At 45.3% G+C, this 21360-nt stretch overlaps 1 protein-coding gene across 17 annotated transcripts in view; it reads right to left on the bottom strand.

Annotated features, from left to right (window-relative positions):
- ADGRL3 (adhesion G protein-coupled receptor L3) overlaps positions 1 to 18872 on the bottom strand; it is a 308221-nt gene extending 289349 nt beyond the window's left edge. For all 17 annotated transcript variants that reach the window (XM_054382986.1, XM_054382990.1, XM_054382987.1 and 14 more), the window contains exon 1: positions 18667 to 18872. In XM_054382986.1, coding sequence (XP_054238961.1) covers positions 18667 to 18857 — 191 coding nt within the window. In that variant the 5' untranslated portion in view covers positions 18858 to 18872. The remainder of the gene's footprint in view (positions 1 to 18666) is intronic.
- Positions 18873 to 21360: the final 2488 nt, after the last annotated feature.

The raw sequence follows: 21360 nt of genomic DNA, 5'->3' as shown, positions 1-21360 counted from the left end.
CACCACCGAGAAGAGTTCCATGTCCTTCTTGTGCTGGGGGAGCCAGAACTGGATGCAGTGCTGGAGGTGAGGTCTCAGCAGAGCAGAAAGGCAGAAACCCCTCCCTGTCATGCTGCTCTCATTTATGAGGCAGCCCAACACACAGCTGCCTTCTGGGCTGCCAGCAACCATTGCTGGCTCATGCTGTGCTTGTCCCCCAAGTCCTTCTCTTCCAGACTGCTCTTATGACATGATCACTCATAGAAAAAAAAAACAAACAAACAACCACCAACAAACCACAGATACTTTAAGGTCTCTAGGTGGGGGATTGTTTATATGCACAGCCTATCATGATGGGACAGCACTTGATTCACATGCTCCAGCAATGAAAATAGCAGCATAGATGCATAATGCTGTGCTTTAATGTAGGCAGACTGTGCTATTAATAGCCTCTCTTTTTTGCTTCTTTACAAACAGCTGCTGCCAGAATTTATGAGAAGCAGAGGAAGACAGCATTAGCTCAGACCAGACTGAGATACTTTTTTCTCCCTCCAAGTTCTGCAAAATTTTTAAAAAATTTCTTAAGCTTCAGCCCATGTCTTTCCCATCCTCCACCATTCCATACCAGAAGTCTTCTTTAATTTAAGGGTGACTAATTTAATTTAAGGAACTTCTTTAATTCAAGGGTGACAGGGCCCTGGAACAGGCTGCTCAGACAAATGGTGGAGTCTCCATCTGGACACTGGAATAGTCTGACCAGAGTAGGGTGGAGTTGCCACATCTGGAGACATTCAAAACCCATCTGGACATGTTCCTCTGTGACCTCCTTTAGGTGACCCTGCCAAGGTAGGGCATTGGACTTGATGATGTCCAGAGGCCCCTTCCAATCCCTACCATTCTGTGCTTCATTGATTGTCTGCTTGGTGTTCAAACCTGAATGCAATGATTGCCTGCCCATTCACATCCCACTGTAATGCTGGTTATGGAAGCCATTGAAAACAGAAACTGCCTTCCCTGGTGGCACTGTCCCTGGGGAAGGTATTTGTTGGTGCAGCCACACAAATGCTGTATTGAGCCCAGGAGATCCTCATCCAACCCCAAGCAGAGCACTTTGACTGTAGTTAGTCAAGTGCACTTGCCTTGAGCACCTCAGAACCTGGACTTACACAAAGGCTTAATAAATGTTGCCACAACCACATAAAAACAAACAGACAAGACACGTTCTTGACAGTGAGAGTGGTGAGATACTGGAAGAAGTTGCCCAGGAAGGTTGTGGATGTCTCCTCCCTATAGGTGTTCAAGGACAAGTTCAATGAGGCCTTGAGCAACCTGGTCTAGTGAAAGGTGTCCCTGTCCATGATGGGGGAATGGGGAGCAGTTGGAACTAGATGATCTTGAAGGTCTTTTCTAGATCAAACCATTCAAGGATTCTGTGATTACTTGGAACTAGGTAACAGCACAGTTACAGAGAAAAACTGTAGAACACTGCAACAGGTTGCACAGGAAGGTAGTTGAGGCCTTATCCCTGGAGATATTCAAGGTGAGGCTTGACAAGGCTCTGAGCAAATTGATCTAGTTGAGGTTGCCCTTGCTTACTCCAAAGGGGATTGGGCTTGAAGACCTTTCGAGGTCCCTTCCAAACCAGATCATTCTATGATTCTATAAAAATACAGCAATCAAAACCGGGAGCAAAAGGACGCTGAGAAGCTCCTAGGAAGAAAGAAAAAGTCCTGCAGACGTAAAAGCAAGAGAAAATGGAAAGTATTAAAGCAAGAGTTACGGCTTTCTCCACTGCCTAATAATGGGATGATAATAAAATGATAATAAAGTGGAAAGCTTGGATAAGATGGAAAAAATTAAGCAGTTGGAAGTCAAAGGCTAAATTCTTGGGCATATTACAGAGTCAGCTCTCTTGGACCCCATTTGCTTACCACGGGTCTTACACATGGTGGGACAAAAGTTGGGTATATGGTCACAGAGAGATTTCATTGATTAAGAGTCATAAAAGTTTGGAGGTGATGAGCTGAAGTCATGACACCAGTGTGGGATATTAAGACAGCAATGTTTTAGCCTTATATGTGGTAGAGCAGCAGAGGCTTTAGGGACACCCAGGGTGGTGCAGCCTCCTTGCTTGCTTTGCAGTTTCAAAGGAAAATAAATAGATATATATCATAACCCAATCTGGATTTGTTACCATGGTACAGCACTCTAGAACCACAAAGCTGTTTTGGTTGGGAAAAGACCTTTAAGGTAATCAAGTCCAACAATTTCATTGTATCCAACCATTTCATCAAGTCATGGAATCACAGAATGGTGAGGGTTGGAAGATCTCTGGAGATCATCCAGTCCAACCCCCTGCTAAAGCGAGGTCGCCTAGATCAGGTTGCATGGGAAAGTATCCAGATGGGTTTTGAAAGTCTCCAGAGAAAGAGACTCCACAACCTGGTCCAGGCCTCTGCCACTATTTACTTTGAAAGTAATGAAATTTTTTCCTTAAATTCAAGTGAAACCTCCTGTGTTCCGGTTTGTGCCTGTACACTGTGTCCTATCAGTGTTCACCACTGAAAAGAGCCCAGCCCCATCCTCATGACTTTCATCCTTTAGTTATTTATTGGCATTGATAGGATCCCTTCTGAGTCTTCTCTTTTCCAGACTAAAGAGTTTGACCATGTAGAAGAGGAGAAGCACGTTTTTACCACCATTACAAAAGACTGAAGCTTGAGGATGGGAGATTTAGACTGGAGATTAGGAAGAAAGTCTTTAGAGTCAGTGTGCTGAGACACTGGAACAGGTTGCCCAGGGAGGTTGTGGATGCCCTGCCCTGGAGGTGTTCAAGTCCAGGTTGGAACTACATGATCTTTAAGGTCCCTTCCAACCCAAACCATTCTGTGAATCTATGATTCTATGATTTATCCCTACAAAACTCAACCTCTCAAGATCTTCTGTTCATGTGTGGTCATTTTTGTACCCTTTTTAGTTCAGCCCTTCCCTTCATCTATGTTTGGGTATCCGATAGCTGATGCTGGATCCTGAGGCAGCACAGGGATTTCAGTGTTACCCAACGCTTACCCCAGGGCTTTATAGTGGTGACTAAAGCACTCCAGCCACTCCTGCTGCCAATGCTAACCATCTGTTTAAATCTGCACCGTTACAGCTTTGTTTCTCTTCCGAGCCACACTGGAGTGTGACCAAAGCCCTCTCTGTCCTACAAATTTCATCTTTCCTCTAACACCCTTTGTAAAATTTGCAATGTCCAAAGGGCTGGGCTCTTGATTTCACATTCCTCTTTCACGCTTGCCTTATTCCTGCTGAAACAGTGGAATAAAATTATGTATGAAAACTCTGCTGAGAATGTTCTTAATGGAAGAAGGAAAAAAATGCTTGACATGCTCAGACTTCAAACCAGAACCAGAAAGGTCTTGATTCCATAGACCTGTTATCACTATGGTACACATTGGAAAGTCACACTCTACTTGCCCAACTGGAGGGTGAGCCCCTGGGAAGAATGTGATTAAGATACAACCTTATCAAGGTCAAAAGAGGTTACACAATCAGGTTTCCAATAGCAGCACTGTGAAAATGACATTTGTGGTAGAGATGCTCAGTTGCTGAAATGCAAGGAAATACTGGAAGAAACTAATGTGATTAAAACCCCAGGAATTAATTCTTCTACACAGAAAGCTCCAAAACACAGATTTGGCAGGAATACTCCTCAAACTCTCTTATTTATTCATTAATTCCAGTGGCCATGCTCTACTTTGTGAATTATTCTTGGTAATTCAAGCAGACAAGTATCCCACTTCCCACATATTTTAATATCCATTCCATAGTCTCATAAATGGAAGTTTTTGAGCTATGCATCTGTTTCTATGTGTGCACATCTCCAAAGAAGACAGCTGAAAAAGGGAATATTTGGTTATCATCTCTTAACAATGCCTTTATGTTTTTTTCTCCCGACCTCACTCTTAGTGCATTAATTTCTCAGCTCAAGGTTTCTGTTCTCACTGGAGGGTAAGAAAACAGAACTTCTCGGAGCCCTGGTTTTTGGCACCACCTCACTTCTGCTTTATGCTTGAGGCTCCTTCCCCTCTGACTGCTTCTCAATTTGACTAAGCTCTCACTGTAAGACTGTATCAGAGCTGCACTCAGTTAATCTTATTAAACCATACAAGTTTGAAAACTCTGGAGTTTGTTGCCAGGCAGGCTGTTTCGAAACTGGTAAACTTAAGATCCAAATTCGATCATGAGCAAAAGTTTCAAAAGCACTAGAGCCACAGAGTAGTGAAATTGCATTTCCAAAAGAAATCACTGCAAGCGTTGGGAAGAGTTTATAGAATCATAGAATGGTTTGGGTTGGAAAGGAACATAGCAGTCTAGTTGCAACCCTCCTGTCATGGGTTGTACCTGATCATTTGGGACTCAGGCTCCTGGGTGCAATGGACGCTTTAAATTGTTTTAAACCCTTAAAATACAAGTTCAAGAGGAAAACTCTGAAGACATAAAGTACTGACACTGTATTGTCAGTACTGGCACAAGTATATAGGACCTCCTGAAGAATATTTTAGTTATAGGAGGTTTCTATTCCCACCAAAAGTCTCCTGAGAAAAAAATAATAAAACAAACAAACAAACAAAAAACAAAAACAAAAACAAAAAAAACCCTTAAACCAACAAACCCCAACCCAAGCAACCAGCCAACAAACACTAAAAAAGAAAAAAATAAACCCCAAACATCCCCCCCAAAAAGAACACCTCTGAGGGACTCTGTGTTACACTGAGTGGTAGGGTTTTGGAAGGTACCTCCAGAGATCATAGAGCCCAACCACACTACCAAAGCATGATCATTTAGGGCAGGTCACACAGGAACCATCCAGACAGGTCTTGAAAGTGCCCAGAGACAGAGAGTCCACAACCTCTCTGGGCATCCTGCTCCTGGGCTCCAGCAGCTTCACAGCAAAGAAGTTTTTCCTTATGTTTTGGTGGAACCTTCTGTGTTTCAGTTTGTAACCATTGTTCCTTGTCCTATCACAGGACAAGGAAAGAGATTGGCTTCTTCTCTTTGACACCTATCCTTCAGATATTTATAAACATTCATAAGATGCCCTCTCACTCTTCTCTGTCCAGGCTAAACAACCCCAGGTCTCTCAGCCTTTCCTCATCAGACAGATGTTCCATTCCCTTCATCATCCTCTTAAACTCCATTGGACACTCTCTCCAGTAATTCCCTGTCCTTCTTGGACTGGGGATCCCAGAACTGGACACAATACTCCAAGCATGGTCTCACCAAGGCAGAGCAGAGAGGGAGGAGAACTTACCTTTAGTAGACACTGAATCTGTAAGCTGATGCAGCAAGATGCCATTTAAGCACTACAAAAGAAAATCTTCACCCTATTACACTTTCTTCACTCTTTAGAGGAATAACTTTTGGTTTTCAAATAATTGACAAGTGGCTACAGCTTCAGTTTCACTCAGCCACCTCTGGGCACAGAAGACTGCAGTCATTACAGGCAGAAGGAAGTGGTGGCTAGGGTGCAATCCACCTTTGCCTTGCCAGCCCTCTCACCCATATAGTTTATGACAAAGGAGGGGGCTGCTTAGCTGCCCTTAGGTCTTCCTGACATCCAGGTCAGGAACCCACATTTGCCACCTGGATGCCATCAAAACAAAGCTTGAGGAGACCTCCTGGAAGGCTTCTACCTCCATGCTGGCTTCAGACATTTCCTGTCACATGGACAGTCTTACATGAGCACCAAAGTGTTTTCTGGATGGCAGCCCAACACAACAGGCACCAGCCTGCTTTGTTCAGTGCCTGGCTTTAACTCTTCACATCTATCTCCAAGCGCAGCTAATCAACTGAAATTGATTTTCCACAGCTCAGTCTAACTCACTGCTCTGAAGGTGACCTGTAGTCTTTGTGTCTATGCAGAGTTAAGGGGTTTGGGTTCTTTGAAGGTGTGTCAGAGACATTGGATGCTTGTGTTCAGTTATTGACAGCCTTGATGGTAATTCAAAAGTGTGCCAGGGGATACTTCTGACACAGGCAGGATTTAGAGGCATCACAAAGATTTCTCCCCTGCTCTCCCAAATCATAGAATCACAGAATAGTTTAGGTTGGAAGGAACCTTAAAGAGCATCTAGTTCCAATTCCCTGCCCCTCCATGGGCAGGGATAACTTCCACGAGACCAAGTTGCTCAAGGCCTCATCCAACATGGTCTTGAACACTTCCAGGCAGGGGGCATCCACAGCCTTCCTAGGCAACCTGTTCCATTGTCTCACCACCCCCACTGGAAAGAATTTCTTCCTAATCTCCATTCTAAATCTCCCCTCTTCCAGTTTGATGCCATTCCATCTTCTCCCTATGAAGAAGTGACATCTTGCCTTTACATAGGTGGATGTTGCAGCCTGAACTGGAAGGCTGGCACAGCTCATCTTCTCTCAAACATGACAATGCAGAATTAAAGTGTATTCAGGGGAAAAGGAATCACTTTCACACACTCAAAAGTTAAAAAAAATGAACACCTCCCATATGAAGAAGTATTTGAAGGATCACAGCTCTTTCCCTTGGAGAGAAGAGAGGTTAGAAGCAATAAGACAAATGCATATAGGCGAATGAACAGAAATTGAAAAGGTAGCTTGGCCACATCTGTTTTCACAGGCTGAGGAGGGATGGCAATAAAATTAAAACCTGATAAAAAGCAATTATTTTTTCACACAATAAGCTATTGTCCTGATAGAGTTTGAGTTCCTGGAAGCCATCATGACCAGGGACTCAATCAGATTCAGAAAGGATTTGGCCATTTATACTGACAGCAAGAATATCCATCAAGAGCAATTCATCTGAAAAAAGGAAAGCTAGAAAAAAGATTAAAAATCTTGGGTATTGGGGTGAAAGCCCAACTCAAACTGTGAAGAATCAGGAAGAGAAAAGGTAAGGGGCTGGTTAGGACAGTCTCTGTCCACTAAGGGATGCTGCATCTTGCCCTGAGGCAGGCAGAACAGGGCACAGTAAGTTAACTTACACCCCCAGTAAGTTTGCAGATGACACTAAGCTGGGAGGGAGTGCTGATCTGCTGGAGGGTAGGAAGGCTTTGCAGAGCAACCGGGACAGACCAAGGTCAATGGGATGAAATTCAGCAAGGACAAATGCCAGGTTCTGCACTTGGGTCACAACAACCCCATGAATGTTCCAGGCTTGGGACAGAGTGAGTGGCAAGTTGCTTGGCACCTGGAAGTACTGATTAACAGCCACCTGAGTATGAGCCAGCAATGTGCCCAGGTGGGCAAGGCCACCAACATTCTGGCCTGGAGCAGCAATATCATGGCCAAGAGGACCAGGGAAGTGATTGTCCCCATGTACTTAACACTGGTGAGGCCACATCTGGAGTTCTGGGTTTGCCCCCATTCCTGGGGGTGTTCAAAGAGGCAGAAATGTGGTGCTGAGGGCCATGGTTTGGCACTGGCCTTGTTAAAATTAGAGAATGGTCGGACTGGACGATCTTAAAGGTCTTTTCCAACTAAAACAATTCTATTATTCCACAGGGGCAAACCACTGACTCCATGAGGAAACCTTATTCCTATTCTATCACCTTTTCTCCTGGCCAGCTCCAAACCTTCCTTTCTTCCCTTGCATTAGTTTTATAGTTTTGTACACTTCTCCAGCCCATAACTCTATCTCCCATTCCTCACAGTGTCTCTGCAATAAAGTTTTCCCTTCTTTGTCACCTCTCCTACTTTGGGTAAAAGCAGATAATAAACTGCCCAGCCCGAGCTGCAGCCCAAGCTAACGGACTGAATGCTGAGGCCATAACTCAGTCTGCAGGCTCTACTACTGCCCATAAACTACTCGCTGTCTCCCAGTTTACCATGTCAGCAGGACTCCAGCTGAATTAAAGCTTCTACTGTATATAACTGACACCAATGTATTCTCTTATGCATAATGCATAGAAGATGGCTCTCATCATAAATTCCATCTCCTGCCCTTCCTTTACATTACAGACGTGGCCTGGCATCTCTTACGCACTCTGCTAACCAAGACATAAAACTCTGCTCCTGAATCATAATGGCAGCAAAACTTTGGCTTGGGACACTGCTGCTGCTGAAAGCCATTCTCTTGCCCTCTTTTCCACAAAGAGGCTGAAACAAACTTCAGTTCCGTTGGAGGTGTCCCTGCTCACAGCAGGGTCAAGATGACCTTTGAAGGTCCCTTCCAACCCAGTGCATTCTGTGATTCTGTGACTATGGTTCTGTGGTTCTTCCCACTAACAAAACTCATAGTTAAACTTAAGGACCACACGGAGCTGATGATCCAGGAACTGCTGTCAGCCCTTATTTCTGATATTGGCAGGCAAAGGATTTGTGCCTCACACCCGTCTTTTGCCTGTGTGCATTTTGTGTTGCACAGAATCATAGAAACATCATGGAATGGTTTCAGCTGGGAAGTACCTGAAAGATCACCTACTTCGTACACCCCTTTGCATGAGCAGGGACACTTTCCACTAGACTAGCTTGCTCAAGGCCATATCCAGCCTTACCTCAAACACCTCTCAGGAGGGGACATTAATAACCTCCCTGAGGAACCTGTCCTGGTGTCTTGCCATCCACAATGGAAAGAATTTCTTCCTAATCTCCAATCTAAACCTCCCCTCTTCCAGCTCAAAGCCATTGCTCCTCATCCTGTCACTACAAGACCTTGTTAAATATCCTCCCCAGCTTTCTTGTAGGCCCTATTCAGGTACTGGAAGGCTACTAGAAGGTTTCTCAGAGCCTTCACCAGGCTGAGCAACTTTCAGATTCTCCCTATAGGGGAGGTTTTCCAGCCCTGTGCTCATCTTTGTGGCCTTCTCTGGACCTGCTCCAACCACGTCCTTTCTATGCTGGGGGCAGCAGAACTGGATGCAGTGCTCCAGGTGGGGTCTCATGAGAGCAGAGTAGAGGGGCAGAATCCCTTCCCTCATCCTGCTGCTCGCATTGCTTTTAGTGCAGCCCAGGACACTGCTGCCTTCTGGTTTGCCACTGCACATTGCAGCTCATGTTGAGTTTGAATCCCAGCATGGCAGGGATTGGAAGGGACCTCTTGGGATCATGCAGTCCAACCCCCTTGATAGAGCAGGTTCACGTAGAGCAGGTTGCCCGGGAACATGTCCAGGCAGGTTTTGTATCAGCAGGGTGATCACACAAAATTCAAAGCTACGCTGCGGATGCCAAACTACAAGCATGCAAAGGTGAGAGTGGTCTGTAGAGAGCATTAGGAGCCCTGCAGAGGACCACAGACATCCCAGGCTTACACACAGTGCGAGGTGGAATAAGCCAGCACTGAGCTTATGCATCTTGGAACAGAATATGAAATTCAGGCTCTGAAGGTTCCACAAACGACGCAGTCAAAACTGTGTTGAATGAAAGCTTTGAAATATCCTGGAGAATAGACAATCCCCTGTGTATAAACTCAGTTGTGACCTCGGGCACAGGATAACTGAGCTCTTTTGTACAAGAAGAAAAAAAAAAAAGAGAGAGAGAGAAAGGCAAAAGAAATTGATATAGATGCATTACTTCAAATTCATCTCACCTCATGGCCCTTTAGCCATTATCTCCAGCCAGGAGACTAACCAGGGAAGGAGCATGTGTGTATCTTTCTGCTCAAAACAAATTTGTTATTTTAAGATAATGCAAGTCCACTTAGCCTGAATAAATCTTATCCAACATCCTGCAATGCTCTAAATCAATCAAAGCCTCGTGATGAAAAGACAAAGCATCTGAAGATCAAGCCCTCTGATGGTCCGGTAAGGCCATCAAATTCATAGAATCATTAATGTTCAAAGAGACCTCTAAGATCATCAAGTCTAACTTTCTACCCAACACCTCCGTGTTTTAAGGTGTTAGGAATACTGAGGAGAAGCATTTTCCATATTCATTTCCTCTGCAATTTAGGCAACGAGCTGGAGGTGCCATGGGCTCGATGAGGTGCCACGGTCAGCATGCAGGTGCCTGGCTTTAAACTTTGCTCTTTGGGAACCCCTAAGAGTGATTTCCATGGTGCAAAGTTTGTTTCAGCGAAAAACAGACAACAGTGCCTGAGAGCCTAGAGCTGCATCTTCCCTGACTGTGGTTCAAGGAAGGCTTCCTACATGCTTGGAACAGGAACACCCAGGGAGGTGGTGGAGTCACTGTCCATAGAGGTATTCAAGAAATGTATGAACATGGCACTTTGGGACTTGGTTTAATGGTCATGGTGGTGTTGGGTTGAAGGTTGGACAGTTTTCTGCCTGTTTCTGATGGGTGTTTCCAGATCAAACAGTTCTACGATTCCATGATTCCATGCCTGCGCTCACTTCCTGCAGCCTGATAATAAGCACAGCACGCTGCTGACCTGTGGACAACACTGTCAGCAACATCTCCATCTTTACTCAACATTTCCTCCCTAGGTGCAAGTTAGTAGCTCAACAAGCCTCAAATTCCAGAACAGCTTGCTCAGAGAGGTTGTGTATGGCCCCCTACCTGAAGGTGTTCAAGGCCAGGTTGGACAGGGCCTTGAGCAAGCTGATCTAATGGAAGGTGTCCCTGCCCATGGCAGGGGGCTTGGAACTAGACGACCTCTAAGGTCCCTTCAGCCCAAACAATTCAATGATTCTAGGATTCTGAAAAACCAGATGAGAGGAGCATTTTTCACATGGGTCTTCTCCCACTGGCAAAAGCTACACATGGCAGGCTACCAAGGGCTGGCCAGTCCCTTCCCTCTGACAGGCTGTTGCCAGCCACTTTCACACAGGTTAAGTAACGGATGGAGTAATAAACCTAGAGATTACCTCATGTCTTCTCTTTGTTGGTTAAAGTCAGTGAGGGGATGACAAAAAAAAAAAAAAAGAAAAAAGAAATTAAATGAAACTAAATAAAATAGCCTGCAAACTGAAATGGGTGTAGAAGCCAGTAATGAGGAATTCCTCCAGCCTCCTCCAACCTTCAAGGACACCCTTCATGGAATCAGAAAACCACAGAACTGTTGTGGTTGGAAAAGACCTTTACAATCATCGAGTCCAACTATCAGCCTGAGACCACCAGGGCCATTAAACTATGTCCCAAAGTGCCATATCCACACATTTCTTGAACTCTTCTAGGGATGGTGACTCCACCACCTCCCTGGGCAGCCTGTTCCAATGCCTGGCCATTCTTGCAGGAAAGAATTTTTTCCTAATCTCCAACCTAAACATCTCCTGGCACAATTTCAGGCCATTTCCTCTCCTTCTATCACCTGATATTGGGGGGAAGAGACCAACACCCACCTCACTGTAACCTCCTTTCAGGGAGTTGTAGGGAGCAATAAGGTCTTCCCTCAGCATCCTCTTCTCCAGACCAAACAACCCCAGTTTCCTCAGGTGCTCCTCACCAGACCTGTTCTCCAGACCCTTCACCAGCTTTGTTGCCCTTCTCTGAACATGCTCCAGGCCCTCAACGTCTTCATTGGACCCAAAACCGAACCCAGCATTCAAGTTGTGGCCTCACCAGTGCCCAGTACAGGGACACTATCACTGCCCTATTCCGGCTGGCCACGCTCTTGATGGTACAGGCCAGGATGATGGTGGCCTTCTTGGCCACCTGAACACACTGCTGGCTGATCTTCTTCTCATTGTCAACCAGCACTCCCAGGTCCTTTTCTGCGCCAAGCCTGGAGCGTTGCATGCGGTGGTTGTGATTTGAGTGCAGGACACAGTATTTGGCCTTGTTAAACTTCATAGAACTAACCTCAGCCCATCAGTCCAGCCTGGCCGGGTCACTCTGCAGAGCCTTCCTACCCTCCAGTGTGACTATCTGCCCAGCAGCTTCTCATTGCTTTCTCAGCAGCAGCCGGGATCTTCTCACGACATGGAGCTGCACACTAACAGCAACCAAAACCCAGCAGCCCCAACACAACACAACCATCTGTTTATTTATTTATTTAATGTGTGGAGGTTTAGAGCTGCCCACGGTTACCAATTGGTACCCAGGGATGCCTAAAGCATCATTTTTGATCTACAGAGCCTTCCACGGTTTGGAACCTAATTACCTTCAGAAAATACTGCCTCCACTCATCTGTTACCATGGCAGCTGCAATCAGCTGAGCTGTTGGGGCTGACAAGCCCTGATTTACTCGGGTACCAGGGCAATTCCAGTGGGCTGTCACGTTCAGAATTTACTCTTCTGCTTGGGTCTGACAGCATTTTCAGGAGACGAAGAGGTAGGATAAATTAAGGCTGTACAGGCTGGGAAGTAGCAACCATTTTAAGAGCGTTTCACTGCTCTGCTAGCACTTACTGTTGTGGGGTTTTTTTCTTCTTTATTTTTTCCCCTGCTCTAAGTAATTGTCTGTGTGCCCTTGTCCCAGGGTCAAGGTGTGGATGAGATGAGCAGACTCTGCTTCATTTTGAAATATCTATCCACATGGGAAGAAAACAGATTGTTTAACTAAGTGGCCAGGCTCCTTGTCTAGCCTTTAAAATCAGAATGCAGGGCAAGTGAGCTTCAAGTATTCCCTCTTCATATCTGCTGGTTACAGAAGGTATGCCTTAACTGCAGCATGAGAGGGCTTTTTTTTCCATATTGATGTTTTTTATGTGGTGATCTCAAAGCACCAAACTTATAATTCCCAGAGAGAGAAAAGCCTCATTTCCTACTGTGATGTCTCAGCCCTTCAGAAATGCACTTCCCACACCATCTGTGTGATAACAAATATAGAAATGTGTGTAGTACCTTGGCAGTCCTTACAAAATGTACTCAGGATGTAGGGGAAGGCTGAGGGGTTCCTACAGTGTTCAGTTTTGTGGCATCTCACTGAAGAAGGACATTGAGATGCTAAGGTGTGTCCAGAAAAGGGCAACAAAGCTGGTGAAGGGTCTGGAGAACAGGTCTGGTGAGGAGCAGCTGAGGGAACTGGGGGTGTTTAGTCTGGAGAAGAGAAGGCTGAGAAGAAACCTCATTTCTCTCTACAACTCCCTGAAAGGAGGTTGGAATGAGGTGGGGGTTGGTCTCTTCTCCCGAATATCAGGTGACAGAAGGAGAGGAAGCTGCCTGAAATTGTGCCAAGGGAGGTTTAGGTTGAAGATCAAGGAAAAGTACCTTCCTGCAAGAGTGGTCAGGCATTGGAGTCACTGTCCCTGAAAGAAACATGGGGACATGGCTCTTTGGGGCATGGTTTAGTGGCTATGGTGCTCTTAGATTAACGTTTAGACTCGATGACCAAAACAAATCGATCTCTTCCAAGTGATTCTATGGTTCTACTCAGTATCTGAGTGAGAGATGATGATGAAGTCTAAGCAGGGGGCTGTTCGCTGAGAAAAGTGTTGTCAGTTTTACAGAGCCTGACATGACTGTGCTGCAGCTCAGCTCAGTCATTACACAGCCTCAGGTCTTCATCTCTCAGGTCTTTGTCCTCCATACCCTCCTCAGGTCCACGAGGACGAGCTACTTGAATATAAAGAACTCCAGGAGAACATCCCAAAATAGGTATTATCAAAACCAGTGGGCGCTTGATGCATCATTAGGGTAGATTTTCTTGTCTGTAAAATAGTGACAACTATATCTCTCTATTTCCCAGCACAAGAGCAGATCACTGGCATTTGAGAAGTGGCTTGAAAATCACAGGTGCTGAGGCAATCACTAACAGCACAGCACCAGATGCAATATTATTATTACAATAATAACGGCACTCGTTTGGGACTCCTGCATTTTTCAGGTCATCAACCAAAACCATTAACAAAGCACAGCCCTTCAGGAGCTGAGAAATCTCCTCAGTGTAACACAGGCTGGCTCATACAATTCCTTGTTCCTTGCCTACCCTGCGTAAAGTGCTTTTTGCCATCCTTCTGGCCTCTACAGAGAGAGCTGTGAGTGCCCCTCCTCAGGTTCTTTGGGGCATTTTTTTTTTCTTTATGGTGTTTTTTAACAGCCCAAATGTCAGTGTTAACACTGTAACAACAAAGACAACAATCATGGGAATAGAAGGCTACTCAGTCTGGGGAGAACTTTGGCTGTTGGAATGGATAATATCTTAATTTGGTGGCTTGGTTGCTCAAGGAAAGACACAGAGAAGCCTCCTATGGTACAGTACACACAGTTTAAATTGGGCATGGTTAGAATCAAATGGTTTGTTCCAGCCCTTGAAAAGCCATTTCTGCACAGCAAATATGCTATGAAATACATTCTTCTCTAATCATGTCAGAGAAAAAAAAAAAAAAACCCACAACAACTTCAGCTCATAAAGCACTCCTTCTGAGCTATTATGGGCAACTGCTGCTTGAATGCTTGGAGGAAAAGCTGGCAAGTTAAAAAACAACACAGGCCACACAGATTTAATTTCCTATAAAATAGCTCTTTAAATGTCTTTTACTTAAAGAAATACTGCAAAGAGTTTAGAGATGTTCAGGGCACAACCGTGCAGGAAGAACTCATGGAATCACAGAATCCATCCAGTTGGAAGAGAACTCAAAGATCATCCAGTCCAACCCTCCACCCAGCACTGAAGGATCAGCACTAAACCATGTCCCTAACCACCAGGGTCAACATGCTGTTTAAACACCTCCAGGGATGGTGACTCCACTGTTGCCCTGGGCAGATCATTCCAATGCTTGAGAACTCTTTCAGTGAAGAAATATTTCCTAATATCCAGCCTGAACCTCCCCTGACACAGCTTGAAACCATTTCCTCTGGTCCTGTTGCTTGACACTAAGAAGAAGCTGCCCCCGTCTCACTCCAAACTCCATTCAGGTAACTGTAGAGAGCAATGAGGTCTCCCCTCAGCCTCCTCTTCTCCAGACTGACCAACCTCCTCATCACTGAAGGTGTTGAAAAGACACAGAGATGTGCTGCTGAGGGCCATGGTTTAGTATCAGCCTTGGCAGAGTTAGAGAATGGTTGGACTGGATGATCCTAAAGGGCTTTTCCAACCAAAATGATTCTATATGTAAAAATAATGTAAATAAAAATATAAAAGCAAAGAAGACTCTAGCTCAGTTTAGAGGCAGGGGGGAGAGCGTGGGCTGGGGCAGACATTGCTAGTATCTACCATCAGTCTGCTCACTCACAGTCTCATCTCCCATCCTAACAACACCTCTGTCTCACCAACACTTCCCACCGATTTCCCTCCCTCTCCCCACAGCCATGCCATAGCTGAGTCAGCTATGCTGCTTAGGCATCTCCTGACAAATCTTCCAAGGGGCTGTGTGTTTCTGAACTCAGTCATTGATCAATGCATAACAAGCACGCATACTGCATTTGCTTTCTCTCTCCACATGCAGGCAGCTTCAACTGCCATGCAGGCAGCTTCAACTGCCATGCAGGCTGCACAGCCTCAGGATCTTCAGCTCTCAGGAGCTGCTTTCCTACTCAGCAGAAAAGGTCATTGTGTTACAACCTGCATTCATCAGCAAGCCCACCCACATGGAATCACAGAATCCAACAACCCTGCCATGGACAGGGACACTAGACCTGGTTGCTCAAGGCCTCATCCAACCTGGCCCTGAACACCTCCAGGGATGAGGCATCCACAACTTCCCTTGGAAACCTGTTCCAGTGTCTCCCCACCCTCACTGGAAAGAATTTCTTCCTAAGCTCCATTTAAATTTTCCCTCTTCCAGCACAAAGCTATTGCCCCTCATCCTATTGTGACAAACTCTTCTCAAAAGTCTGTCCCTAGCTTTCTTGTAGACCCCCTTCAGGTACAGAAAGGCTTCTCTAAGATCTCTCCAGACTCTTCTCCAGGCTGAACAGCTCCAAATCTTGCACCCTGTCTCCACAGAGAAGGTTCTCCAGCCCACTGATCATCTTTGTGGCTTCCTCCAGATCCACTCCAACTGTTCCATGTCCCTCTTATGCTGGGGGCACCAGAACTGAGTGCAGTATTCCAGGTGTGGTCCCATGAGAACAGGGGGCCAGAATCTCCTTCCTGTCCTGCTGCTCATACTTCTTTTGATGCAACCCAGCACACTGCTACCTTCTGAACTATCAGCAACCATTGCTGCTGAACTAATTCATTCTGCAGGTAAAGTTTTCAGGAGACAATGCCATTGCTAGTGCCACAAGTACTAGGCTGTCACAATTTTCTCTTTCCACTGTTTTTATTGCAGAGGCTGAGCTCCAAGGCATGCTCAGAGCTGTGAGCTGGCAGACTGGGTTGCATCTTAAGAACATATTTCATTTTAATGGTTTTATTTTTAAATGGTTTCAACTCCTCGAATTAATGGAGATTAAAAAAAGAAATGAGCCTGACATAAAAATGCAAAGCAGAGTGTTTTTCCCCTTTTAAACCTGCCTTTTAACAAGGATTGGGTTATATTTATTTTCAAGAAACTCAACAGTACCCAATTAATAAGAGGATTGCGCACTTCTGCATGAAAATGTGATCACCAAATGGCTCAAACGGAAGGAGCCACCACCTTTCCTCAGCCTCCCCAGTGATAAACGGCATCGCACCAGGTCCCAAATACGTTCTTTTCAGTCAGTAGGGATTTGCTATTCTCTTGCAATAAATTCCCCCCTCAGTGGCCATCCTCTACAGCACCGCTTTCTGCCCATATAAGAAAACAGGGATGGCCCAGGGCCCCGCTTCCCGGATCACTCCCTCCTAGTAACAGAGATTGCATCTGGAGCCAAGTGATCAGCTTGAGTTTTCACCTGGGCACTGTTGCCACAAAACAGGTACCTAAATAGAGTCATAGAATGGTTTGGGTTGAAAGGGACCTCCAAAGGACCTCACTGCAGCTAGCAGAGACATTCTCCACTAGATCAGGCTGATGAGAGTCATATTGACCCTGGCCTTGAATATCTCCAGGGATAGCACCTCAACTACCTCCTTGGGTATCCTGTTGCAATGTTTCACCACCATTATGGTGCAGTTGTTCCTAACATCCCATCTAAATCTGCTCTTCTCTCATTTCAAACCATTGTCCCTCGTCCTGTCACTGCAGGCCTTTGGAAACAGTCCCTATGCAGCCTTCTTGTAGACTCCCTTCAGGTACTGGAAGGCAGCTCTATGGTCTCCCCAGAGCCTTCTCTGCTCCAGGCTGAACAACCCCAGGCTCCCTCAGCCTGTCCCTGCAGGCACACATGTTGACATGCCCTCTCTGACCAAAGGTCCAGTGTTTATTGCAGACCTGCTACACATAGGGACCGACCAGAAGACTGCAGAGCTCTGAATTTGCCTCAGAACCCAGCACCTAGGAGGATGCTACTGCATGTATATAAAGATATTACTAGTTGGTAATGGCCAACAAAAGTGATGACATAGTTTTATTCTGCCAATATGCAGAGGATTAAGGGTTTCTGCTTGAAGCCACTAACAACCTGAACAGGAGAATTACAGTAATTCCACTAAAACCACACCAAATCCAAGGGATCAGCTGACGGCATCTTGTTACCCTTTCCACTTCTCTTGAAAATGTAATGGCTGCAATACCACAAACAGGACTTCAAACACCTACACACAGAGCTGCAATTTAAAGAATGAGCTCACAGGAGCCAAATGCTGCAAAAAGGGCATCTTGAGGTTTAAATCCTTGATGTAGCATCACAGAAACATAGAATTGTTCCAGATTATCAAGTCCAGCTGTCAACCCAGCAACATCATGGTCATTAAACCATGTCCCAAAGTTCCACGTCTACACGTTTCTTCAACACTGCCAAGGATGGTGACTCCACCACCTCCTTGGGCAGCCTGTTCCAATACCTGACCACACTTACAGGAAAGAAATCTTCCTAGTATCCAACCTAAGACTCCCCTGGCACAATTTCAGGCTATTTCCTTTTGTTCTGTCACCTGATACTAGGGAGACCAACCGCCAACTCACACCAACCTCCTTTCAGAGAGTTCTAGAGAGCAATGAGGTCTTCCCTCAGCCTCCCCTTCTTCAGAATAAGCAATCCCAGTGTCTTCAGCCACTCCCCACCAGACCTATTCTCCAGACCCTTCGCCAGCTTTGTTACCTTTCTCTGGACATGCTCCAACACCTCAATTTCTTTCCTGTAGTGAATGGTCACAAACTGAACCCAGTATTTGAGGTGTGACCTGACCAGTGCAAACAAACTGTTAGGTCCTCATACTACAAGACAAAGAGTCTGTCTGCACAGCATGTATCTCAGTTACCCTTTCCAGAATCAGCTGACACTTAACAGCAAGAGTTATTGCCCAGAAATATAGTAAGCTTTCTGCAAAACCATGTGAATGTCAGTCCTTGCCTGGGAATTCAGATCCTGTCTCAAAGGGATGCTGCATGATGATGATGAATGGTGGAGACTTTGCTTTGTATTCTAAGAAATGCAGCTATTATTCTGAAGGGAAAATATTTATTGAATAAAGGAGATTATCAGCCATGGGCTTCAACACAGTGACTGTGCATTTGAAAAAAGACTTCTTTCACACATTCATTAAGAGCCTTGATATTTGGGTTTTGTGGAGGTAAAATTGGGACACGGTGAATATCGAGATGTCTGATTAGTAGCATTTAATGCAAATGTTATTTGCAGCGCATGAGGCCAAGCCAGCTCTGCCAAACCCCCTGTTTAGCAATGATAGCTGTAATTCTGTGCACATCCAGGCAGACTAAGTACCTGCATTTGCTCCTGCAAACATACACAGAAGCTGGTTTGTACACATTGGATTAAAAAAAAAAAAAGAAAAAGAAAAAAACTACCCCACAGTCAGCAAACAAAGAATATTAAATGCTGTACCTTTGAGTCATAATCTTATAGGCATCTGGCAGATAACAGCGGATATTCTCCATCTGAGCAGGATCAGAGTCACAGATTTTATCATCAGTCCTCCCGTAGTTGGCACTTTCAATCATGATGACATCTGTTCCCGGGCAGCGAAGCTCGATGGGGTAACTCTCGCAGGACAGCTCCCTTCGGACCACAGCCATGGGGACGGGGGCACGGCTGAAGGCTGCAGGGATTAACACAGAAACACAGCAAGCATTTACACTCCACACCAAGGCCAGGACTAAAAGTGGAATGATGTTTAGCAGCAGGTTTTACCTATACACTGTACTGAGATAGATTTGGGATCATTGAGACATGGTCTACAGAAACAGGGTCCAGCTCTCAGCTGGCTGCCTGCCCAGAGAGATCATTTCTCCACTCAGTGACCTCATTTTTGGTCAGGCGTTGGAACAGGCTGCTCAGGGAGGTGGTGGAGTCACCGTCCCTGGAAATGTTAAAAAGAAATGTGTAGTCATGGCACTTTGGGAGGTGGTTTAGTGGGCGTGGTGTGTTGGATTGAATGTTGGACTCAATGATCTTAAAGGTCTTTTCCACCCAAAACAATTCTATGATTCTACTTTCCAAGTGAGAAGCTAGTTGGCTTTGACATACAAAATCACAGCCCTGTGCTGTACCTGATCTACAGGGGGAATTTTCTGACAACAAGCAATCCAAGAATCAGGATCCCACTTGCTCAGGGAGCCTGCATCTGTCCTACTGCAGATATAATAACATCTGCATTGCTCCTGGTGCTTTTATTTTTTAGGTCCTTAGAAAACAGGACCTGCTGTAGCCTGCAGCATGCCTGGGGATAACCTGGGGATTGTGGCAACCATCCCAGAATATGGGCTTTGCAGTGATATTTTCCATGGAAAGGCCAATAGATGGGATACTGTATGATTGAAGTTCAGTCTTGGCTCTGCATTGGATCTGCCTGGATGTTCACTACTGGCACCCACTTGCAAAGTGAAATTAAAGAGCTCTCAGAAATCTTACCTGTTTTAAAAGACATCCAGGCTACAGTTTGCAAAAGAAAAAAAAGAAACATGCTTTGAGATGCCTTGAAAACAAAGCCCTGAAGCATCAGTAAATAAACTCACACGACAACAAGCAATAATATTAACCCATCTTTACAGCCTCTTTGATCCAGAGATCTCCAGCAGCCTATCAAACCTGAATTTATTAATCCCCCAAACATCTACACGACATAGCTGTGTTGTCTTTCTCTTCCGAGCCAGAGAAGGGTTTTGCGGCTTCCAGAAGATCTCAAGGGAAATCCACGGTGAAGCTGGGAACCAAATCCTTGTTTTCCAGCCAAACACACCAGCCACGAGCATGAAACAAAAGCTAAGCCCTTCTCTTCCTACTCCATGAGAATGAAAACTCACCCACACCAAAAAGGCTTGAAGCTGAAGGGATGATGTGCCCCTATGCCCTCACTTTGTACTGTTCGACATGTAAACTAATCCCTATCTGTGTGATGATCACGGAGCAGGCAGGGAAGGTTTAAACATCTAACACATCCAGGGGCATCCTACACATCTTTTAGCAACTCACTTTTCCCCTGGCTTCATTATAAAAACACCAAAATACTCTCCCCAAATCCAAAAGAAAGATCCCTTTCAATGCACTGTTGTCCTCTTTGATGTAGATTCCACATGGAACATGCATACCAGAGAATCACAGGCTCACAGAATTATTTTCGTAGCAAAAGCCCTTTAAGATCATCCAGTCCAATCATTCTCTAACTCTGCCAAGGCTGGTGCTAAACCATGGCCCTCAGCACCACATCTCTCCAGGGATGGGGATTCAACCACCTCCCCTGGGCATCCTATTCCAGCCTTTTAGTCACCAATTTTTTTTTCTAAGATCCAACCTAAACCTCTTCTGGTGCAACTTAAGGCCATTTCCTCTCCTGTCACTTGTTATTAGGAAGAGACCAACCCCCACCTTATTCCAGCCTCCTTTCAGGGAGCTGAAGAGCGCAAGGAGATCTGCCCTCAGCCTCTTCTTCTCCAGACTAAACAATCTCAGTTCCTCAGCTACTCCTCACTTGTTTTCCAGACCCTTCACCAGCTTCCTTAATATTCTCAGGATCTGTTCCATTATGTCAATGTCTTTCCTGTAGCGAGGGCCCAAAACTAAACCCAGGACTCAAGGTGTGACCTCGCCAGTGCTGAATACAGCAGGACAATCACTTTCCTGATCTTGCTGGTCACACTAATTCTGACCCAGGCCAGGATGCTGTTTGCCTTCTGGGCCACCTGGGCACACACTGGCTCATCTTTAGCTGGCTGTCAATCAAAAGCTTGTTTGTGGAGATACGAGTGTATCAATGTTTCTTAGCACACCTTTGAACTGTACCAAGGGTCTATCTGTCTGAAAGGCAGCAATCCAACACTCTAACTTCTGTCAAGCCTTCTATTATTGCTAGCTTTCTCATTTCAATTTGTATTATCAATTATTCTCATTTCTGTAGTTCTGCAGGGATTACCCTAAAATCAGATCCCTCCTGATGTGCCAGGATTGAGGACTAATTGCTAAACTCCCAAGACAGGCATGAATTGACTCAGGAATTAACAACTTCTACGTCTAGCACAGATTTAGGGTTGCATCACATAAGATGTTCTCCTTCCTCAAGATCATAGAATGTTTTGGGTTGCA

The sequence above is a fragment of the Indicator indicator genome, chromosome 8 (genome assembly GCF_027791375.1).
Source record: "Indicator indicator isolate 239-I01 chromosome 8, UM_Iind_1.1, whole genome shotgun sequence".
NCBI classification, from domain to species: Eukaryota; Metazoa; Chordata; class Aves; order Piciformes; family Indicatoridae; genus Indicator; species Indicator indicator.
This window is presented reverse-complemented; position numbering and strand designations above follow the sequence as displayed.